The sequence below is a fragment of the Hyperolius riggenbachi genome, chromosome 4 (genome assembly GCF_040937935.1).
Source record: "Hyperolius riggenbachi isolate aHypRig1 chromosome 4, aHypRig1.pri, whole genome shotgun sequence".
Taxonomy (NCBI): Eukaryota; Metazoa; Chordata; class Amphibia; order Anura; family Hyperoliidae; genus Hyperolius; species Hyperolius riggenbachi.
The window spans coordinates 275,377,424-275,397,023 of record NC_090649.1 but is presented as its reverse complement, the minus strand read 5'-3'; the positions used below and the strand labels follow the sequence as shown (position 1 = coordinate 275,397,023).

At 40.8% G+C, this 19,600-nt stretch overlaps 1 protein-coding gene across 4 annotated transcripts in view; it reads left to right on the top strand.

Annotated features, from left to right (window-relative positions):
- Positions 1-19,600, top strand: part of FIG4 (FIG4 phosphoinositide 5-phosphatase) — a 576,719-nt gene that overhangs the window by 350,617 nt on the left and 206,502 nt on the right. For all 4 annotated transcript variants that reach the window (XM_068231289.1, XM_068231287.1, XM_068231288.1 and 1 more), the window contains 3 exons: positions 5,306-5,364; positions 13,869-14,016; positions 14,136-14,219. In XM_068231289.1, coding sequence (XP_068087390.1) covers positions 5,306-5,364; positions 13,869-14,016; positions 14,136-14,219 — 291 coding nt within the window. The remainder of the gene's footprint in view (positions 1-5,305; positions 5,365-13,868; positions 14,017-14,135; positions 14,220-19,600) is intronic.

Here is a 19,600-nt window from a genome sequence, read left to right as displayed (position 1 = left end):
TATTCCCTTCCTTCAAGTTACAAGCAAATTATAATGATAAATTATTAATATTCACAGTTGGAGTTAGATAAGGACAATGGGTGAGTGAGAGTTATTAAAAAGTACAATAGAAAAGGACATTATTACTGAGATAAAGGCACAGATGCCCATGGGTGCTCAAGTACCGTGTGTTATTATTTTGTTAATCACAGTTAAACGAATGCTTTTAGAAATGGTTGTTATTCACACTTTGTTTCAGGGTGTTAATGAACATTTTGTTACAAGAAGGTGATGCTAAACAGATGATGGTATGATTGCTTTGGGTCATGAAACAGCATTGAATTCTTGCATTTTGTCAATAGCACCATGTCAAATATGGAACACTCCTACACCTCAGTTTCTGAGGCATAGATTTTTATGTAGTGCACAGTTAAAGCAAACCTGAATTAAAAATTAACTGTCATCTATATGCCTTTCCTAAAATCCTATAGTCTAATTTTGTGCTTAAAGAGAATCTGAAGTGAAAATAAACTTCTGATATAATGATTTGTATGTGTAGTACAGCTAAGAAATAAAAATTTGCAGCACAGCTATGAGTCTCATATTGTTTCCAATACAGGAAGAGTTAATAAAGTTTGCTTGTTATTTATGCAAAAGAGCTTCTCTGAGCTCACTGACTTGCAAGTCAAGTCGCAGAGAGCTCTGTCTTCTGAAGCTTTTATCTCAACTGTCTCTCACTTTATCTTGTTTGTTTAACTGCAAATATTAGAGAACGATGCTATGTTAAAAAAAAAAAGCTATATAGCTAAAAATAAAAATAGACTTTTCTTTGCTACTAATGTTCTATTAATTATCCGTACTACACATACAATTCATTATATCATATGTTTTTTGGCTTCAGTGACACTTTAAAAGCTAAAAAAAAATCTTGTTCCTATTATACTTGTAAACTGTAATAAAATATTTGAAACAAAAATATAAAAAAATCCAACTTTACCGTTTTTTTTAATTGCTGAATGACAACAGCCCCCCCCCTCCCCCATTGGTTTAACAGCTTCCATCTTGAACCATCGACCCTTTTTATCTGTTCTCTATGGGTAGAAGGGTAGAAGTGTTTCTAAAAGTTGTATGGCATGTAATTTGTTATCTGTGAAAGTTAGGGTGTGTACACACATCTAATTTTGATTGGACAATAACTGGCCATTGTGACCAACTTTACCACGTCCATGTAGTATGTGGGTCAACATATGTTGAATGCTTTGAGTAGATTGTGTAGGTATACTCTCATACTACACGGAGATGTTAAAATTGGTCAGTGATTATCCAATCATAATTAAAGGTGTGTACCAGGCTTTAGAGCTTACCTACACAATATCTTCATAGTATTCAAAATCTGTTGGCCATCGTACTTTATAAAAGTTATAAAATTGGCCAATCCAAATTGGACATGTGTATGCACCCTTACACTACAGTCCAACTCAAGTTGTGTCATTTACAGCCCAGGATTTTTAACCAATACAGTGAGAAAGAAAGAATAAAGAAGCAGCCTAATCCTATGTAGGCTTGGGACTGTATATAGACCAAGACCAGAAAACATATATATTGCACTTTTCTCCTGGCGGACTCAAAGCGCCAGAGCTGCAGCCACTAGGACGTGCTCTATAGGCAGTAGCAGTGTTAGGGAGACCTGCCTAAGGTCTCCTACTGAATAGGTGCTGGCTTACTGAACAGGCACACCTTTATCTCATCATGTCACATGTCAGTTTAAGTACCCTTTAAATATCTGAATAATAATAATCTGAGCGTTTATATAGCACTTTTCTCCTGTTGGACTCAAAGTGCTCAAGTGCTGCAGCCACTGGAAAGCGCTCAAGAGGCAGTCTTGCCTTGAACTCCCTATTGAATAGGTACTGACCCTAGCCAGGGTTCGAACACTGGTCTCCCATGTCAAAGGTGGTGCCCTTAATCAGTAAATTATCCAACTACTACATCCAGTTTTCTTTGTACATGTTTTGATAAATTAGCCCCAGAGAGATCTCATAGACCACCTCGATTGTTTTATATTGATATAACATTTTGCTAAAAATCACGACAAAATTACATTGTTCCCACATGCTTGAAGAACCTGTGAGTTTCTGCATCTGGGTGCACACAACAGAAAGTGCATATGAATCTCCAAGTCCCGTGACAGCACATTGTGACCAGGGCTAAAGTAGTGCTAACCCTGACCCGTGGCTTTAGTCATAACTTTCTTCACCTCACTATTGGAGATACCCATCACAATGATAGCTCGGTGGCATGGCTTGAAAAGTGGTAAGGGACAGGCCAAGAGCTACTTTTCACCTGATCTGATCTTATTGTTTTCACATTGTCCATGATTTGGGGGGGGGGGGGATCTAGTGGCACTTCCTGAGTTTTTTGATCCACCTATTCGAAACCATGAAAAGCTTGCCAAATGTTAAGATGTTATGCGATGAGAATTTTAGAGTTAACATCCAACAACATTTACCATATACAGTTGTGTTCAAAATTATTCAACCCCACTGAAATTTCGTGTTTTGGCCAGTTTGACTTTGATTTTGATCATTTCAGGCATCTTGGTTACAATTAAATCAAAGAGGCACTTGTAAGTCAGACAAATATAACATAACATTTATAGTGAAATAACCACAAATGTCTTTTCTGTGCCACATCATTATCAGTTTTATTCAACCCCCAAGTGACATTCATTCTTAGTACTTAGTACAACATCCTTTTCCAGTTATAACAGCTTTTAAACGTGAAGCATAGCTTGACACAAGTGTCTTGCAGCGATCTACGGGTATCTTAGCCCATTCTTCATGGACAAAAGCCTCCAGTTCAGTCACATTCTTAGACTTGCGCACTGCAACTGCTTTATTTAAGTCCCACCAGAGGTTCTCAATCAGATTTAAGTCTGGTGACTGCGATGGCCACTCCAAAATGTTCCAGCCTTTAATCTGCAACCATGCTCTAGTGGACTTGGAGGTATGCTTGAGATCATTGTCCTGTTGAAAGGTCCAACGTCTCCCAAGCCTCAGGTTTGTGATGGACTGCATCAAATTTTCTTCCAATATCTCCTGGTACTAAAAAGAATTCATGGTACCTTGCACACGCTGGAGCTTCCCTGTACCTGCAGAAGCAAAACAGCCCCGAAGCATGATTGACCCCCCACCATGCTTCACAGTAGGCAAGGTGTTCTTTTCTTCATAGGCCTTGTTCTTCCTCCTCCAAACATAGTGTTGATCCATAGGCCCAAACAGTTCTAATTTTGTTTCATCAGTCCACAGAACACTACCACAAAAGTTTTGGAATAGTGTTCTGTGGACTGATGAAACAAAATATGGGCTAAGATACCCGTAGATTGCTGCAAGACACTTGTGTCAAGCTATGCTTCACGTTTAAAAGCTGTTATAACTGGAAAAGGATGTTCTACTAAGTACTAAGAATGAATGTCACTTGGGGGTTGAATAAAACTGATAATGATGTGAGTACAGAAAAGACATTTGTGGTTATTTCATTATAAATGTTATGTTATATTTGTCTGACTTACAAGTGCTTCTTTGTTTTAATTGTAAACAAGATGACTGAACTGATCAAAATCAATGTCAAACTGGGCAAAACACTAAATTCCAGTGGGGGTTGAATAATTTTGAACACAACTATACTTGTGGATAAGCCCATCCCCAACTTTGCCACCTTACAGCACCCTTATCAGAGATGGCCTTAGTGGTCCCCCTATTACTGTTTCACCTAACCGTGCCACCTGAACACCCATATTATTACTTCTAGTTCTTTGCCTCCTTAATACATTGGCTCTGTATACAGTGTGCTTAAAGCGTCCCAACCACTATGCAGAGTACACATTGTAGCATTCTTAAGACCACCATGCAAAGCACACAATGCCCTCTCATCACTTTGTTTCCCAGCTCTGTCTTCCTCTGCCTGCGCTTTTCTCCAGACATCTTGTAGCGGTGGCAAAATCTACAGGCTTATAACATCAGGCCACATCTGGATGGGGTGGTAATGTCATGTGATCAGGCCTCCTTTGGAATACTCTGCCAGCTTGCCACTCACAGATTAACTGGGCACAGCTATGTGTGGTTTAGCCAGAGTAACTACTCCACATATAGACAAGCCGGCAATAAAAAGAAAATGCTTATCTGAGAATTTCTAGGATACTTTTATAAGACAACCAAAGTCGGCTGTCTTCATGCACGTGTTTGCAGTTTCCTTTATAGAGGTATTCTCATAGAAAATGTAGTGATTTGGTTTCTTGTTGCTGGTTTCTTTTGTTTATAGCAAGGTAATACTGTTTTCAATAACCGCATGATTAATCTTTTATTGTATGTATGTTAATATTCCAGCTCACTCATGTTTACAATGGTTTGAAGGGCACATGTTTGCAGCTCTCTGGTTTTTAAAGTTCATTGTTCTTTTTCATATAAAGAGTTTAGAAGGAAATTAAGCACATTATTGATGAATACAACACTTTGATAAGATTTTTTAATATTGCTTCAGTTATATAAACACAAAGCAGTCATCACATTATGATTTTATTTTAAATAAATCACAGAGAAACAGATATGCAGCAGGTGTATTCTGGTGCTCTCCTACACTATACAATTACAGGCAAACAACATTATACATTCTTATGTGTCTTTTATTATAGTGTCTTTCTAGCATACTTGAACTTGCAAATAGAAAGAAACTTAAATTACTTTAAAATAAAAAAAAAAAAACCTTATTGAGCACTTATGTTTGCAACAATTTTCACTTTAGGAGTGCAGTTCTTCACATGTGTAATACCGAATGTCCTTTAGATAATGTAAAAAAAAAAAATATTTATTGGGTTTTTAAAGTTTGTTTAAACTTCAGAAATCATTTATTAAGGAAGTGTGCGGTTACAAGAGGGCATATTTTCAATTACTGTAAATAGCACATGGCTGTCTCTGGCACAGTCTGAACCTCGTTTCCCAGCATGTGTAACTGTGCCGAAGGTAAGCAGTGACCTATCATGAAACTGGTATGCATCAGCATCATCTCTTTCTAGAGGGGGTCTGCTGCAGGAGTGATCAGTGTTCATGGAACTTCTGCTATTAACTGGAAAAGTAGGTATAATAGGTTGAATTCCTGAAATAAAAAACAAAAAACACATTTTTGTCACTTGGGACTCCGTATCCCCTAACTATCCAGCACACATCTTATGCTCTTAGGATCTGTGTTTTTGGAGTGATAGTTACAAGTTGACTTTCACATATTGTTGTATCTAAAAAGTGTTTGTGATTGTTATCTTTTTTGCCCACAGTTATACATTTTGGTGGACACCAGGAGTCCTGGAGCATCTGCCGCTGCCATTTGATGAAGGTAATGTATCACATAAAAATCCGTACATGAGAGGCATATGGAGGCTGCCATTTTTGTTGTTTTGAATAGCATGCTGAAACTCTAATCCTCTGCCTTAAAGAGGCACTTAAGTCTAAAAAAAAAAAAGAGTTTTACTCACCTGGGGCTTCCCTCAGCCCCCTGCAGCTGATCGGTGCCCTCGCCGTGTCTCTCCGATCCTCCTGTCCCCGCCGGCGGCTACTTCCGGTTTCGCCGTCAGGACCCGACAAGCTGGGAACGCGAGTGTTTCTTCACGTTCCCAGCCACAATATCTCCCCCTATGCTGCTATTGCGGCCTTCCTTGCCGCAATAGCAGTATAGGGGGCGATATTGTGGCTGGGAATGTGAAGAAACACTCGCGTTCCCAGCCTGTCGGGTCCTGTCGGTGAAACTGGAAGTAGCCGCCAGCGGGGACAGGAGGATCGGAGAGACACGGCGAGGGCACCGATCAGCTGCAGGGGGCTGAGGGAAGCCCCAGGTGAGTAAAACTCATTTTTTTTTTTAGACTTAAGGTTCACTTTACACAACTTAGAGCATTTTTTTAAGGATTCTTTTATTTTGAATTTTTTTCATAACAGCGAGGAAGTCAAAGGTACAGTCAAACACACATAGTGTGACATATAGTCAAAATCACATATTGGCATATATAACAGGTGACACAAAGGGGAGAGTAAATGCCTAACTACTGTAAAGTCAAGGCAATGAATGGAAGCTGCTAACCAGTGCGGCTCTAAGGAATCCAGGCATTAAGATTTGAGTTTCGCATTATAATGGGAGACATAAAGTGGACAATGAAATTGTGATGGGGAGATCACAACTTTATATTATAGAAACATAGTAAAGACAATATAATAGGTCTCCATAAATTGCGAAAACACAGTGAACGACAACCTTGGGCCCAGAGGGAACATACAGCAAGGCGCCTTGAGCCAGCATAGTGAGGACTTGGAGAACCCGTGTGACTCCACTACTACAAACCCAAAACTACCAGTATGTCAAATGAGACTAAATATATACGTCTGTGTTTTAAACGGCGCTACAAAGTCAATAAGCAATATAGTCCACTTTCCCTTTGTTAAGGTAGGGATATTGCTGAACAACAGTTCTCGCGTGTCTGCGCTTCTAGTTGTGTGTAGCCGCACCCTTCTGCACAAGTTCCAAATTTTAGATAGCGCTCCACCTCAATTAGTAGATAGAAGATAGTTGAATGTCCCCTTAGGGACCGCACTCACCCGTCCAATATGACCACTGTGAGACTGGTCAAGATAAGTTCTAATATCCTCCTTGTTCGAACTCCTCCGCTGTCGGGTATGCGCCGATTCAGATAGGTGATCCTCCTTTCCAGGCTGTCTCCCCTTCAGGCTGAAGTTTCTCAGTGCACCTCATAAGTTAAAATGAGATCCCATAGCGTAATTCCGTAAAAAGTAAACAATTTTATTGCACTATAAAATACTCACAAGAGTACGAGTGGTAACAGCATTTAGAGTGATTAACGGGCTCTCCCCCGTGCCTCCCTGGTGAGGCCTGAAGGTAGCGCCGTTTCTCCGCGATCTAGCTGCCCGTTCTCGTGTCCTAGCGTACTTCCTGGTTGTCCTCCGGCTCCTTCGTGAGGACCTTCAGGCCTTACCTGGGAGGCACGGGGGAGAGCCCGTTAATCACTCTAAATGCTGTTACCACTCGTACTCTTGTGAGTATTTTATAGTGCAATAAAATTGTTTACTTTTTACGGAATTACGCTATGGGATCACATTTTAACTTATGAGGTGCACTGAGAAACTTCCGCCTGAAGGGGAGACAGCCTGGAAAGGAGGATCACCTATCTGAAGCGGTGCATACCCGACAGCGGAGGAGTTCAAACAAGGAGGATATTAGAACTTATCTTGACCAGTCTCACAGTGGTCATATTGGACGGGTGAGTGCGGTCCCTAAGGGGACATTCACCTATCTTCTATCTACTAATTGAGGTGGAGCGCGATCTAAAATTTGGAACTTGAGACTAAATATATACCCATATGAATATGAGATTCCAAATGAGATAAATAAAACAAACACCAAGAAGAAGAAACAACAGAAAAGAAAAAAGAGAAAAAGGATAGCCTGATAGATAAAACAGTGGCACGTATCCAAGAGGAGTCAGGGAAACATAGAAGAAACAAGAGTCACTCCCATCCCACCAGAGGTACTGAACCTATGATCGTATAAACATCCAAACAGCTATAAGTACAGAAATGAGAGTTCTATAGCATGATGACTGCTGGAACTCAAACCAGCTAAACCATGTCTTCCAAAATTGTTCCTGTCTTCCCTTAATCGTTGTTGTAAGGTCTTCCATTGTTCTGACCCAGTCTACTTCCTTGAGCCACTCCTGTATCGTGTGTGTGTGTGGGGGGGGGGGGGGGGGGATCTGTACATTTCCAATGTCTGGCAATCAGAGCCCTGGCTGCATTTACTAAGTGTCTATTAAGGGTTTTTTTATATTTCCCGATAGACCAGGTGTTGTGGTGTAGCAGGAAAAAGGCTGAGGAATCAGGGAGAAGGAAATCTGTTAAGGTATGCATAATGTCTCTTACATCTGTGCAATACTGAGAAAGCTTGTCACATCACCAAAAAATGTGTAACAGTGTACCAGGCTCCAGCTCACATCTCCAACACAAAGCTATGATTAAGGACAGTTAGTCTGAAACATGTCAGCTATCTGATGCTTGGCTTGGCTGTCTTGGATATGTCCATTAATAAAGGTTATATTCTACTGACAAGTGCGGACCTTCTCTCTCTTTCCTCCAACACAAATTAGATGTATTCGGAAGCATGATATGGAGTCAGGAGGGGGTCAGATACCATCTCGTAAAGATCTTATAGCCCGTTTCCTGACATCTCGAGGAAGTAGATGATTTATGCGAGCAAACCAAAATCTTATTCCATTGTTTATCGCTGAAAGTGATGTCAAGATCTCGTTCCCACTTATCTTTATAAAAGACATATGGGGAATCAGAAGAAATCAGCAAAGCGTACATCAGAGAGATAGTACCCTTTAGCTGGCCTTCACCTTGACAAGTTTGTTCAAATGTTTAGGGGCCTGTTGAAGCTAGCTCTTGAGCCCTGAGACAGAAGGAAGTGCTTAAACTGGATCCAGCTTCAGTCATCCAAGGGTGGAGAATCCAAAATATGCTGTAATGCCTGGAGCTGGACCCAATCACCACCTAAAATCATATAATGGGCTTGTAACAGAGTTACCTTCCAAAAAAGGTCTTATACCGCCTACAGCTGATACAGTATACTGCTGCCAGACTGCTAACCAACCAACCCCGCCACATAACGCCAGTCCTGCACTCCCTTCACTGGCTACCTATAGAATGGAGGGTCCTATTCAAGATCGGCCTACTGACATTTAAATCCCTGAATAATCTGGGCCCTGGATACATGAAAGATATGTTGCAGCTGCATAGCAATCCTCACATTCTCAGATCCACAGGTTCTAATAATCTAGTCATACCCAAAGTCCACTTGGAAACTTTTGGTCCCAGAGCCTTCTGTCATGCATGCTCCTATGTTTTGGAACTCCTTACCTCAACAGATCAGGACAGCTCCATCCCTGGACGTGTTTAAATCCAGACTGAAAACCCACCTGTTCAGTTTGGCATTTGCAGAAATATAACTTTTGTTGTGTGAATACTTCCTCCTACTACCAATTACTGAATCTGAGAGAGCCTAAGCGCTTTGAGTCCTATGGGAGAAAAGCGCTATAGAAATGTTATTGTATTGTATTGTATACCAGAGTTTTCCCCCTCCAAATAAGGTAATGCTTGGGGTGAAGACCTTGAGGAAAAGACAGGTTTTCAAGGATGGGAAGGAGCAGCGAAGGCCATGGGGATGTAAAAGGAAGATCTCTATATCTAGCAAGTGTCCTGATGGTGTGAGTCACTAAGGAAGCGGCCAGGTCTGTCACTTTAAGTGAGCGGACCGACCAAGGTGCATACGCAAGATGACCAGACAGTATCTCATCCTCCATTCCCACCCAGCGCTTGCAGCCAGCATGCCTGTGCTAATCTATGACCCTAGTTAAAACTGCCGTAGCATGATAAAGTCTAGGGTTGGGTATTGCCATACCCCCCAGCTCTTTATGGGCGGTTTGAATCTTATATTTTAATCTTGGTTTATGGCCGTTCCATATAAACCTGGAAAAAGTCTGGGTTACTAACTTGAGATAAGCAGATGAAAAGAATATAGGAAGTGTTTGGAAGAGATATAGTAGACACGGCATAATTGTCATCTTGGTAATACTTGTTCGTCAGAACCAGGAGAACAGGGGTCTGTCCCAGTCTCGCAAAGCCTGCCGGATTTTTTCAAGAGCAGGTAGAAAATTATAGACCATCAGGACCTTTGGGTTTGGGGTAAAATTAACACCTAGGTATTTTAAGGATCGCCAGGGGCCATTTAAACAGAAAGTTACTTTGGAGAGTAATTTAGAGATATTTTAAAGGGAAGGTTCAAGCAAAATAAAAAAATGTGTTTCACTTACCTGGGGCTTCTGCCAGCCCCATGCAGCCATCCTGTGCCCTCGTCGTCTCTCACTGCTGCTCCAGTCCCCCGCTGGCAGCTTTCTGACCTCGGAGGTCGGCGGGACGCATTGCGTACATTTGTACGCATTCCCGCTAGTGCAGGAACATTAACACATACATTTTTACGCATTACTGGTTTAATGCGTAAATTTTTACGCATTAAACCACTAATGCGTAAAAATGTATGTGTTAATGTTCCTGCACTAGCGGGAACGCGTAAAAATGTACGCAATGCGTCCCGCCGACCTCCGAGGTCAGAAAGCTGCCAGCGGGGGACTGGAGCAGCAGTGAGAGACTACGAGGGCACAGGATGGCTGCATGGGGCTGGTAGAAGCCCCAGGTAAGTGAAACACATTTTTTTATTTTGCTTGGACATTCCCTTTAAATGACAACATTTCTGTGCATGAATTGCAGTTTGTTTGTTTTTCTTCCATTTAATTTTTTTTTTAATTTCCATTGTAAGTGCTACACTTAGAAGAGAGAGCAAAGGTACATTTGCTGGTAAATGATACTTGAAAGGTACATAAAAGCCAGTACATTTATAAATGTAAAATGAAGAAAACCAGCTCCTCTGAAGATGTAAAAGGCAAATAGTATATAAGTGGTGAACAAGAAGTATAAATGGCATACAAAAGCGCCACTGACCTACTTTATAATGAAAAATCAAAAACACCTTTTTTACTTTTTTTGAGGAACAGTTGCTCACCTTTTTGTCACTGTAAGGGTATGCACAATTCTAGTGATACAGTAAGTAATAGATAGTTATTAAATTATGAACTATGCAGAAAGAGTGATATTTTAACCTAAAAAATGTGGTTTACAAATAACAAAAACAAATCAAGAATCTTTTTTACACCTACATTACCGGTCAACAGTTTTAAAGCACACCACTATTTTATTGAAATACAAGCAGTTCAAGTCCATTGCATAGCTTTGAGTGGTACAAAGTTAAGTGGTGAAACTGGTGGAGGGAGTGGGAAAAAATAAGAAATAAAGGTAAGGTTACCCAAAACTGTAAAATAATGTACATTTCAGAACTATACAAAATTTGCTCTTCGCAAGGAACAAGAAATAGTTTAACAACTTACAATTGTTATGCAGCAATGGAGGCTGATCAAGCCTTTAAGTGAACCTGAGATGGTTCACACTGCATTATTTATACTTAACTGGGGCTTCCTCCAGCCCAATGAGGTTTGTGGGCTCCCTCGCTAGCCTTCCCGACTGCTCCGTTCTGCTGTGGTAGCCGCCAGTATAGCAGTCATTCAGGGCCAGATGTCCTCTTCTGCGCATGCACGCCCAAGCTGCACGTGCACCCCATCATGTTCCCATGGCTGGGACCATTCTGCACCTGTGCAGACACTTGAAAAATTAATGTTGCCAATCTCTACAGGTGTCCCAAATTTTCCTGATTACTTACAACCCCTCTGCCTGCATAAAAGCAGTGTTAGAATGCACTGTGGTTCCATACCTTCTTGAACATTATTTGACTAGTATTGTACTGTAGAAAATAGTGTGTTGCTATAAATATGGCAAGAAAAAGACAATTAACAGTGGTAAAGAGACAAACTATTAATAGCACTTAAAAGTGCAGGTTTTTCCTACAATGAAATTGCAAAGAAAGTCAATGGGCCAGTGAGTACAGTCTCCTTCACTATGAAAGGGGACTCCAAAACTGGGGGAATCTCTGACAGGAAGACGTGTGGAGGACCCAAAACCACAATGACACCAAATGACGAGGAAGTTTTTCTAAATATAACTTAACCACTTACCATTCCAGGACATAGAATCTATGGGGCAGACTTATCAAAGCAATTACGTTTTTTATTCCTATTTCCTACCCATTTAAGCCCAATTGCAACCTGCATGGATTCTGAGAGTAAATTCTATACTTCCAAAATAAGAAGACTCATGCACTAGTTTTGCATGAATTTCCGGAAATGTTGTACTGGTGGCACAGTGCAAAACAAGTGCAAATTCTGAAATAAGAAGTGGTTGACACGACTTCTAAAACCCATGCAAAGCTGCCACACTGGGGAATTAAACTGTCAGCTTGTACTGTATGTGTTGTTTTATTCCCCACATTAATTAGTTAAAGTTCTCTTTCACAGCTGTCAGTTACAGCTCTTACTAGTAAATTCCAGACATCAGCTATGTATATTATGATATAGAAGAACCACATCATCAAGTCCATCCAAGGTCGTGTCCTACTGCGCCTGCGTGAGCGCCGCTGTCAATCAAGTCCATGTTGTTTGAATTGTACTGCGCAGGCCTCTGCACCGGCGGGGACCCTGGGCCGGTGGCTGAATGCGGAGCTGCAGCAGGGGGCATGTCGGCTGCAAAGGGCTGGAGGAAGCCCCGGTTAAGTTGATTTTTTTTTTTATGAGCTCGGATATTCCCTTAAAAGCTGCCACAATACATCTTACCTTGCTCGGGATTCTCTCATAGACTGCCCCTATTCTGAGAATCCTGCCTATCTTCTGCTTTAGAACAGTTTTAGAAGGAAATGTAACCTTCTTAAAACATCTGAGACAGTTCTGCATGATTTCTAGAAACCTCCTTAGATTTGTATTTCAGAAACTATTAATAAATCTTTCCCAATGTCCAAAAAAAAGTCCTCTGCTGTGTTCCTGGATGTAGAATGTATCTACAATTGAAAGATACTGTCTGCCACCCTGTACACACTTGTTTAAAAAGGAATAATTGTGGCTATAGCGAATAGCCGCAATCATTCATTAAAAGTTAGGAGAAAATACATTTCTTTTTTTTAAAGGTGCATATGTCTTAATCTTTCTTCTGTTATTGAATGTGAGTAACGCATAGCAGCTAATATGCTTTTGTGTTAATTTTCAGGAAGTTGTTGCTGTGCTTTCTGTATGAGGCATGTATCTTTTATGGAACCTTACATTTTTTTTTTACACAAATTAAAATCTATGTACATATAATTTCTTTGGTTGTCCTTTTTAATTGACAATTTAAAAATTATTTGAGAGACTCACTTTAAAGTAATTTCTTCTGCAGTGGGTGTGTCCAAGACGGCCGTCTCCATTATACACCACTACTGGGCTGCTTTATAGTCTGTGAGGAATTGGCAGAGCCCCTCAGCAACCATACAAAAAACCCAGCCAGGTTCTTGCAGCCACACCAGCCAAGTCCCCAGGCCTCTTTCAGGACAGATCACACCAGTACAGGGCTCTGAACAGGCCTGCTTGGCATCCTGAACTACAAATCGTGCAAGTATAGAGGTCCGCAGTACAACCCCGAATCCTCCACTGTGCCCCCACCCTACTTGCAAGACAGCAGTATTGCCCCACTTGAGACGCTGCATTCACAGGTCCCATTTTAAGTCGTCGTCCACTCCCCCCCCCCCCCCCCCCGGCTTTATACTCGTGGTTAGGCTGCAAACTACTTAGAGCCTTCTGATATGTCTCTCAGCTGCCCAGACCTGTAATACTGTGCTCCATGGGGGGCAAGGCCAATGTGTATCTTCAGAAGGATACAGGAGCTCCCATCATCATTCCATAGGGCACAAGTTAATGTCTTTGTGCACGCAATTTAAACTACCCACACTTAATTGTACTTTGTGCACACTACGCGCACTACTGGCAGCGTAGCATGCTCTCCATATCGATGGCCGTATTGCGGTGGCGATACGTAACTATCGCTTGGCAGTAGAAAGGAATGGCCATTGCTGTGGAGCCCAGGCTACATTGCTAATAGCGCGCGTAGCATGCGCAAAGTACAATTAAGTGCCTGTAATTTGAATTTTGTGCGCAAGGGCATTAACTTGCGCTGTTGCAGCCCGTTAGTGGCTAATAAATCTGCCCCCTTGCCTGCCGAAGGGCCTTTGCAGGAGGTGTGGAGGACTGTTTGACAATGCTGAAATGTATTTTTGTTATAAAATAAGTATTTTAGTATTTTTTCTTACAGTACCCAATCCTGAAAACCTAAAGAAGATGACAATAAAAAAATTCAACAAGTGTGACGAGGAAATCAACATCTACATAGAGTTTTTTCGACCTTATGAGCTGAGCAGTTTTGATGACACTTTTTGCTTGTCGATGGCCAATTCAGCAAGGTATATCTGAACAGCTGACAAAACAGCCTTTATTTATTGTAAACACCAAGTGCCAGTATTGCACAGCAACAGCAGTGTATGAAAATGAAGTTGTTTTATACCTTTTTTTTTTTTTACAGAGACTTTATGCCAAAAAATGTTGGCATTGATCCAAGCCCATTTACTGTACGTAAACCAGAGGAAACAGGGAAATCTGTTTTGGGGTAAGCCTGAGAAATAGTAATCATTATCTTTTAAGTAAAGTGTATATGTGCTCAGATTTATTTATGATACAAATTGATGCCCCACCATCATTTTGTTCATGCTCTTTAATAAAGCAACTTTACGCCTCCTAACCAAACATTGAACACCCATGTGTACTTTGTAGATGGCATTACATCACAGGCACAGTGAAGAAGGAGTTCAGTATCCAATCAGATGGGAACCAGAAACTGTGACGTTGCTCTACTGCTTAGCTGTGCATGAAAGAGGCTACTCTGTAATATGGCTCTGTAGCCACTCAGTTTGTATGTAGCATAGTCTTGTGGTCACTTGGTCTTTGTAACATGGCTCTGTAGTACCCTGGTCTCTGCAACATGAGTTTGTGGTCTCTGCAAAATGGCAGCAGTTAGTGGGCTTGTCACCCACAGCCTCATTAGACAGAAATTATTTTTAGATGCAGGGAGAGCCGCTATAGTGCCCTTACGCCGTTATCTGCACCACTTTCTGACAATGTTATACACCTGGAAATTTCATTCATAAGCTGCGCCTCTAGGGCCCAAATGATAAAGAAAATTGTCTGATGTAGACCCCACCAAGCAAGGGATTATAAGGGTATGGAAAGTGTTACCAAGGAATGGCACAAGGATAACTAGATAGCTACAGCAGTGGTTACATCAGGAACAATATGTGACAGATATAAAAGCAGACAATTTCTGGAAAAGCATTCAGTAACGTTAATTAGAATTGGCTGAAAGCAGTTATGGGAAAAAAATAATTTTCAAGGAGCAATTAGGACACTGATCTCTGCAATGTATTGTCCACCCGCAGACCAAATTTACACACAAGTTTCCCTTAGAAAAAGGCATCAGGCAGGGGTGCCCATTATCACCATTGTTGTTTAAAATAGCCTTGACCCACTAGTGAGATGCTTACAAAGCCAAATAATGGAATACAGATAAGTGGTTTAATAATATAGCAAGCTCTATTTGCAGATGATGTCCTCCTGTTTTTGCCCAAGAACAAGTGAGAGAAGTGTTCAAATGACTCTCTAAAATAGGTTATTTGAGTGTATCTACAGTTTGATGAATTAAAAAGGAAACTTATGCTCCTATCTTTGCTCCATCATTAAGCATTTTGGAATATATGTGGGTGGGAGAACTTTCTTTTCTATAGTCCGGTGTCAGTTGGGAACAAGGGACAAATTACTGCTCAACATGATGGGAATGGCTGTGCTGAAAAAGTCAGTATACTTAAACCAACTTTAAAATCCACTCCAAACTATACCATTATTGCCTTAATCTTACCTAAAGTGACACATGACTTGATGAGATAAACATAGTAACATATAGTACTAGAATATCTAAAGCAGCACCCTGTGTTATTGCACAGAAACATAAACTACCAAGCCACTGTTAAATGCAAAATTATTCAATATTTACTGAAGGCAAAGATTGCCTATCAAAATATTTATCATTAGTGCTCTTATCATAACTAGAGTAATAACCCTGTGCAGGAATTGGAAAGACACATACAGTATACAACTATACATATATGAGAATGGTAAACTAACACCAATGTAGTATAATGCTGCTAGAGGAACTTGCGGTTCACGATCTTCCTGCCTCTTTGAAAGACCTGATTTCCTTCTGCATTAAAATCGACCTTCGTCTCCAAGAAAGAGCACCGGAGCGCCGTTTTAGGCCCAGCATTCTGTTCAACTGGCTCCCAACGTTCAGCATCCTATTGTCCCTGTGGAGGAACCTATGTTGTTTGACTGCACAAAGCTGTCCCAGGAGGAAAGGACTTCTCGTGTGGCTAAAGGTCAGTGTCTGTATTGCAGAAGGGCTGGCCACTCAAACTCCAGGGCCTAGGGCAACAGGGAGAGGGTTCCGTAGGCAGTAAACCTTCCTCTCCTCCCAGGAATATTACTTACCATGTGTCCATTTAGCATAAAGACATATTTTGGACTAATGCTTTTCTTGATTCGGGGCTGCTGGTATTCTTATTGAACAATCAGTTGTCTCCTGATATAAAATGCCAGTAGTACCTCTGCAAAACCCCCTTTTTGTCTCTGTCATCAATGGCACCGTCATTCCTGAATGTATCCAGACTGTCACTGTACCCCCCTCCATGAATTTGTCTGTTTACGTGCTTCCAATGTCTGTGAACCCCATCTTACTGGGCTCACCCTGGCTCCGAACCCGTGCACCTATGGTGGACTGACTTACTGGGGATATTCTGACTTGGAGTTCTTACGGTCTCAAGCATTGTATCTATCGAGTAATATCTCCTCGACACCTCTGCACTGTAAAAGCCTCACCTCTACCTGGTCTCCCCGAGCCATACTCTGACTTTTCAGATGTTTTCAGCAAGAGGCAGGCTGAGGTCCTGCCTCCCCATTAACTTGTTGCCCGGATCTTATCCTCCTCAAGGTCATGTATATCTTTTGTCTTTACTTGAGACCCAAGCAATGTCTGACTACATCAGGGAAAATCTTCCTTGTTACTAGGAAAGATGGATCTTTGAGACTTTGACTATCGTGGCCTAAAAAATCACTGCGAAGCAGAAATATCCCTGCATTTACCGTAATATAAGAACTGTATGACCGTTTTCAAGGGGTTAAGACCACTAAATTGGATTCCAAAACATCGTAAATTATATCTTCCGAACATTTTATACCAAGGTGTAGTTAATTACCTAGATTATATTCTTATCTATTCTGTGGATCTTCAGTCACATTGACAACTTATTGGGTCTGTTCTCCAGCGACTCAGAGAAAACGGTCTATACGCTAAACTGGAGAAATGTATTTTTGAGCAATCTGAGATTTCTTTTTTGGGATGTATTGTCACAGCTCTGGAACTCACTATAAATCCTGTCAAGGTGTCTACTGTTCTCAATTGGCCTCAGCCCCATGGATTGAAACCCCTCCAGCTTTTTCTGGGTATCACCAACTATTATCGCCAATGTATCAAGGATTCCTTGAATATTGTGGCTCCTCTTACAGCTTTCACCAAAAAGGGAAACAGCTGCAAGACTTGGTCACCTGAAACTATACAGGCCTTTACTTGTTTAAAGGAAGCTTTTTCAGCTGCACCTATCCTACAGCATCCTGACATAACTCAACCCTTTTCTCTTGAAGTTAGAGCTCCCAGCAAAGTGCTTCTGGTAAGAACACCAAAGCAGATGCTCTGTCTCGGTCCTTTGACAATGAGGTTCTTGAATCAGCACCTGCACACATTATCGATCCATCTCAAACTGTGCTTGCTGCCCCAGTCCATGTAAATCAAGTACCCCCAGGTAAGACTTTTGTTCCTAAGTCCTTATGTTAATATATCTTGTCCTGGGACATAATTCCTAGCTGGCGGTTGACCAGGGCTTCCGCTGGACTTTTGAATTCATACCCTGCAGTTACTGGTGTCCTTCTTTAAAACAGTACTTTAATTATTACGTTTCTGCCTGCTCTCTGTGTGTCCAGAATAAAACTCTTAGGAGGAAACCTTCTGGTCCTTTGGTCCCTCTGCCTAGTCCAGAAGTACATTGGACACATATATGTTGACAGACTTTATCACACTGTTGTATGGGTGGTTTTATAAAATTGCTCATTTTGTTCCTATGAAACAGTTGCCTTCTGCTCCAGAAATGGCTAAAATCTTTTTTCATGAGATTTTTCGACTTCATGGACTTCCAGCACATATTGACCTCAATTCACTAAGATCATACTGGAGATAATAAGGCAAGAGAAAACGTACCACCACACAGTGAGAGAGTTATCTTATCTCTCCATTCCTTAAGTTACCTCCTCTGTAGTTATGCTACCTGCCCTGTAGTTATTTTCATACGCAGTTAATTAACAGCCTGGAGTTATTTTAAGGATTGAAGAGTTAACTTAAAGCCAGAAGAGTTAACTTTAGGTTTGCCTGAGGTAAAATGTTTCCTGAATGATACATGCCTCATCACCATGGTGATAACTATAGAAACATTATTAAAGACAGGAGATAAGCTTAGTGAATTGAGGCCAATGTGTCAGACAGAGGGGTTTATGAACTGATATCCTGGCTTTGATCTTGGCAACACTCTGACCATCCGTTTGTCCTTCATACCTGTACCTCACGTTGGATTATCCAGCTGCACTCAGTTGCCTTCGGGCACACCAATATGGTCTCCAGGGCTCTGCCCATCTGGTCACACAGAGAATTCACACTCTCCAGGTACATAATACTCAGATTGAGTTTTATACTCTATTTTCCTTTATTAAAGTGAACCTGAGGTGAAAATAAACTGATGAGATAAACAACTGGATCTGTCCTCCTACTCCTAGAAATGGCTTTATAGTTACTCCATGGGTTTATTTTATATTTAAACACTTACAGGTAGATTGAATGCTGTATTATCTCTGTTCAATGTCAGTTTATTAAGAGTTCTATATGTGAAATACATGAACTATTAACCTTTTGCTGGGTTTGCTGCTCAATGCAGTACAAGTGTTGGGATTGACAATCATGTAGTTCCTGTGCTCATGTCACACTTAGTGCCATAAGTAACAGACAAGCTCAGTCAATGTTTGAAAGACGTTGAGCAACATGAAACTATTTTGATGGATTTTTTTTTTACCTAAAACATTAAATATTATAGTCTAATGTATGTAAGAAATCACATTGTGTGTTGTGCCTATTTTTAGCTAATTATCACATCTTCGAAGGCTGAGTAATGTCTGTGAATTTCACTAAACATTTGGCTTGCTGTTTGGTTTTCTTATAGTGCTTATTAGAGAGGCTCCACATTGATATTCGTTTGGCTTGTTTTCTGCATATCTCAAAGCTCATGTTCTCATTGCAAGAATCAGCCTGGGATTTGATTTTCATCTGAGCAGATATTCTATCACCACCTCACTGCTAATCATTATCTCTCTTATCTTTTCAATTACTTCATGATGAGCGAAGTCATTGTGGATGTGTATGCCATATCTACACACAAAGCATGTGTTTTCTTTATTCTGTTTCCTTTTTATCTAATACGTCGGTAATGTAGAGTCTTCTGGTGTGCCACTCCATAAAACCGTGCATAACAAATTGCAGATTGACTACTGCTCTAAACTACATATAATCACAAAAAAAGTGCTTTCTAGGTTATGCTCATTTGTATCAGGTTATAAATAAAAATGTAATATTGATAAAATGTAGTGTAAAAGGTTTTTCCATGTGAATGACATTCTACACTCATCTTTGTAAATGAAATGGCCTTTCTTTCACATATAGCAGGGATGATCACTGGAACGGACTTCCTTCTCATGGATGCCAGCAAATGTATGCACAGCTGGAAAAGTGCACATTACTTCCATCAAATTGCCTTTCACTGGTTTTATAGAACAAAGAGATAGACA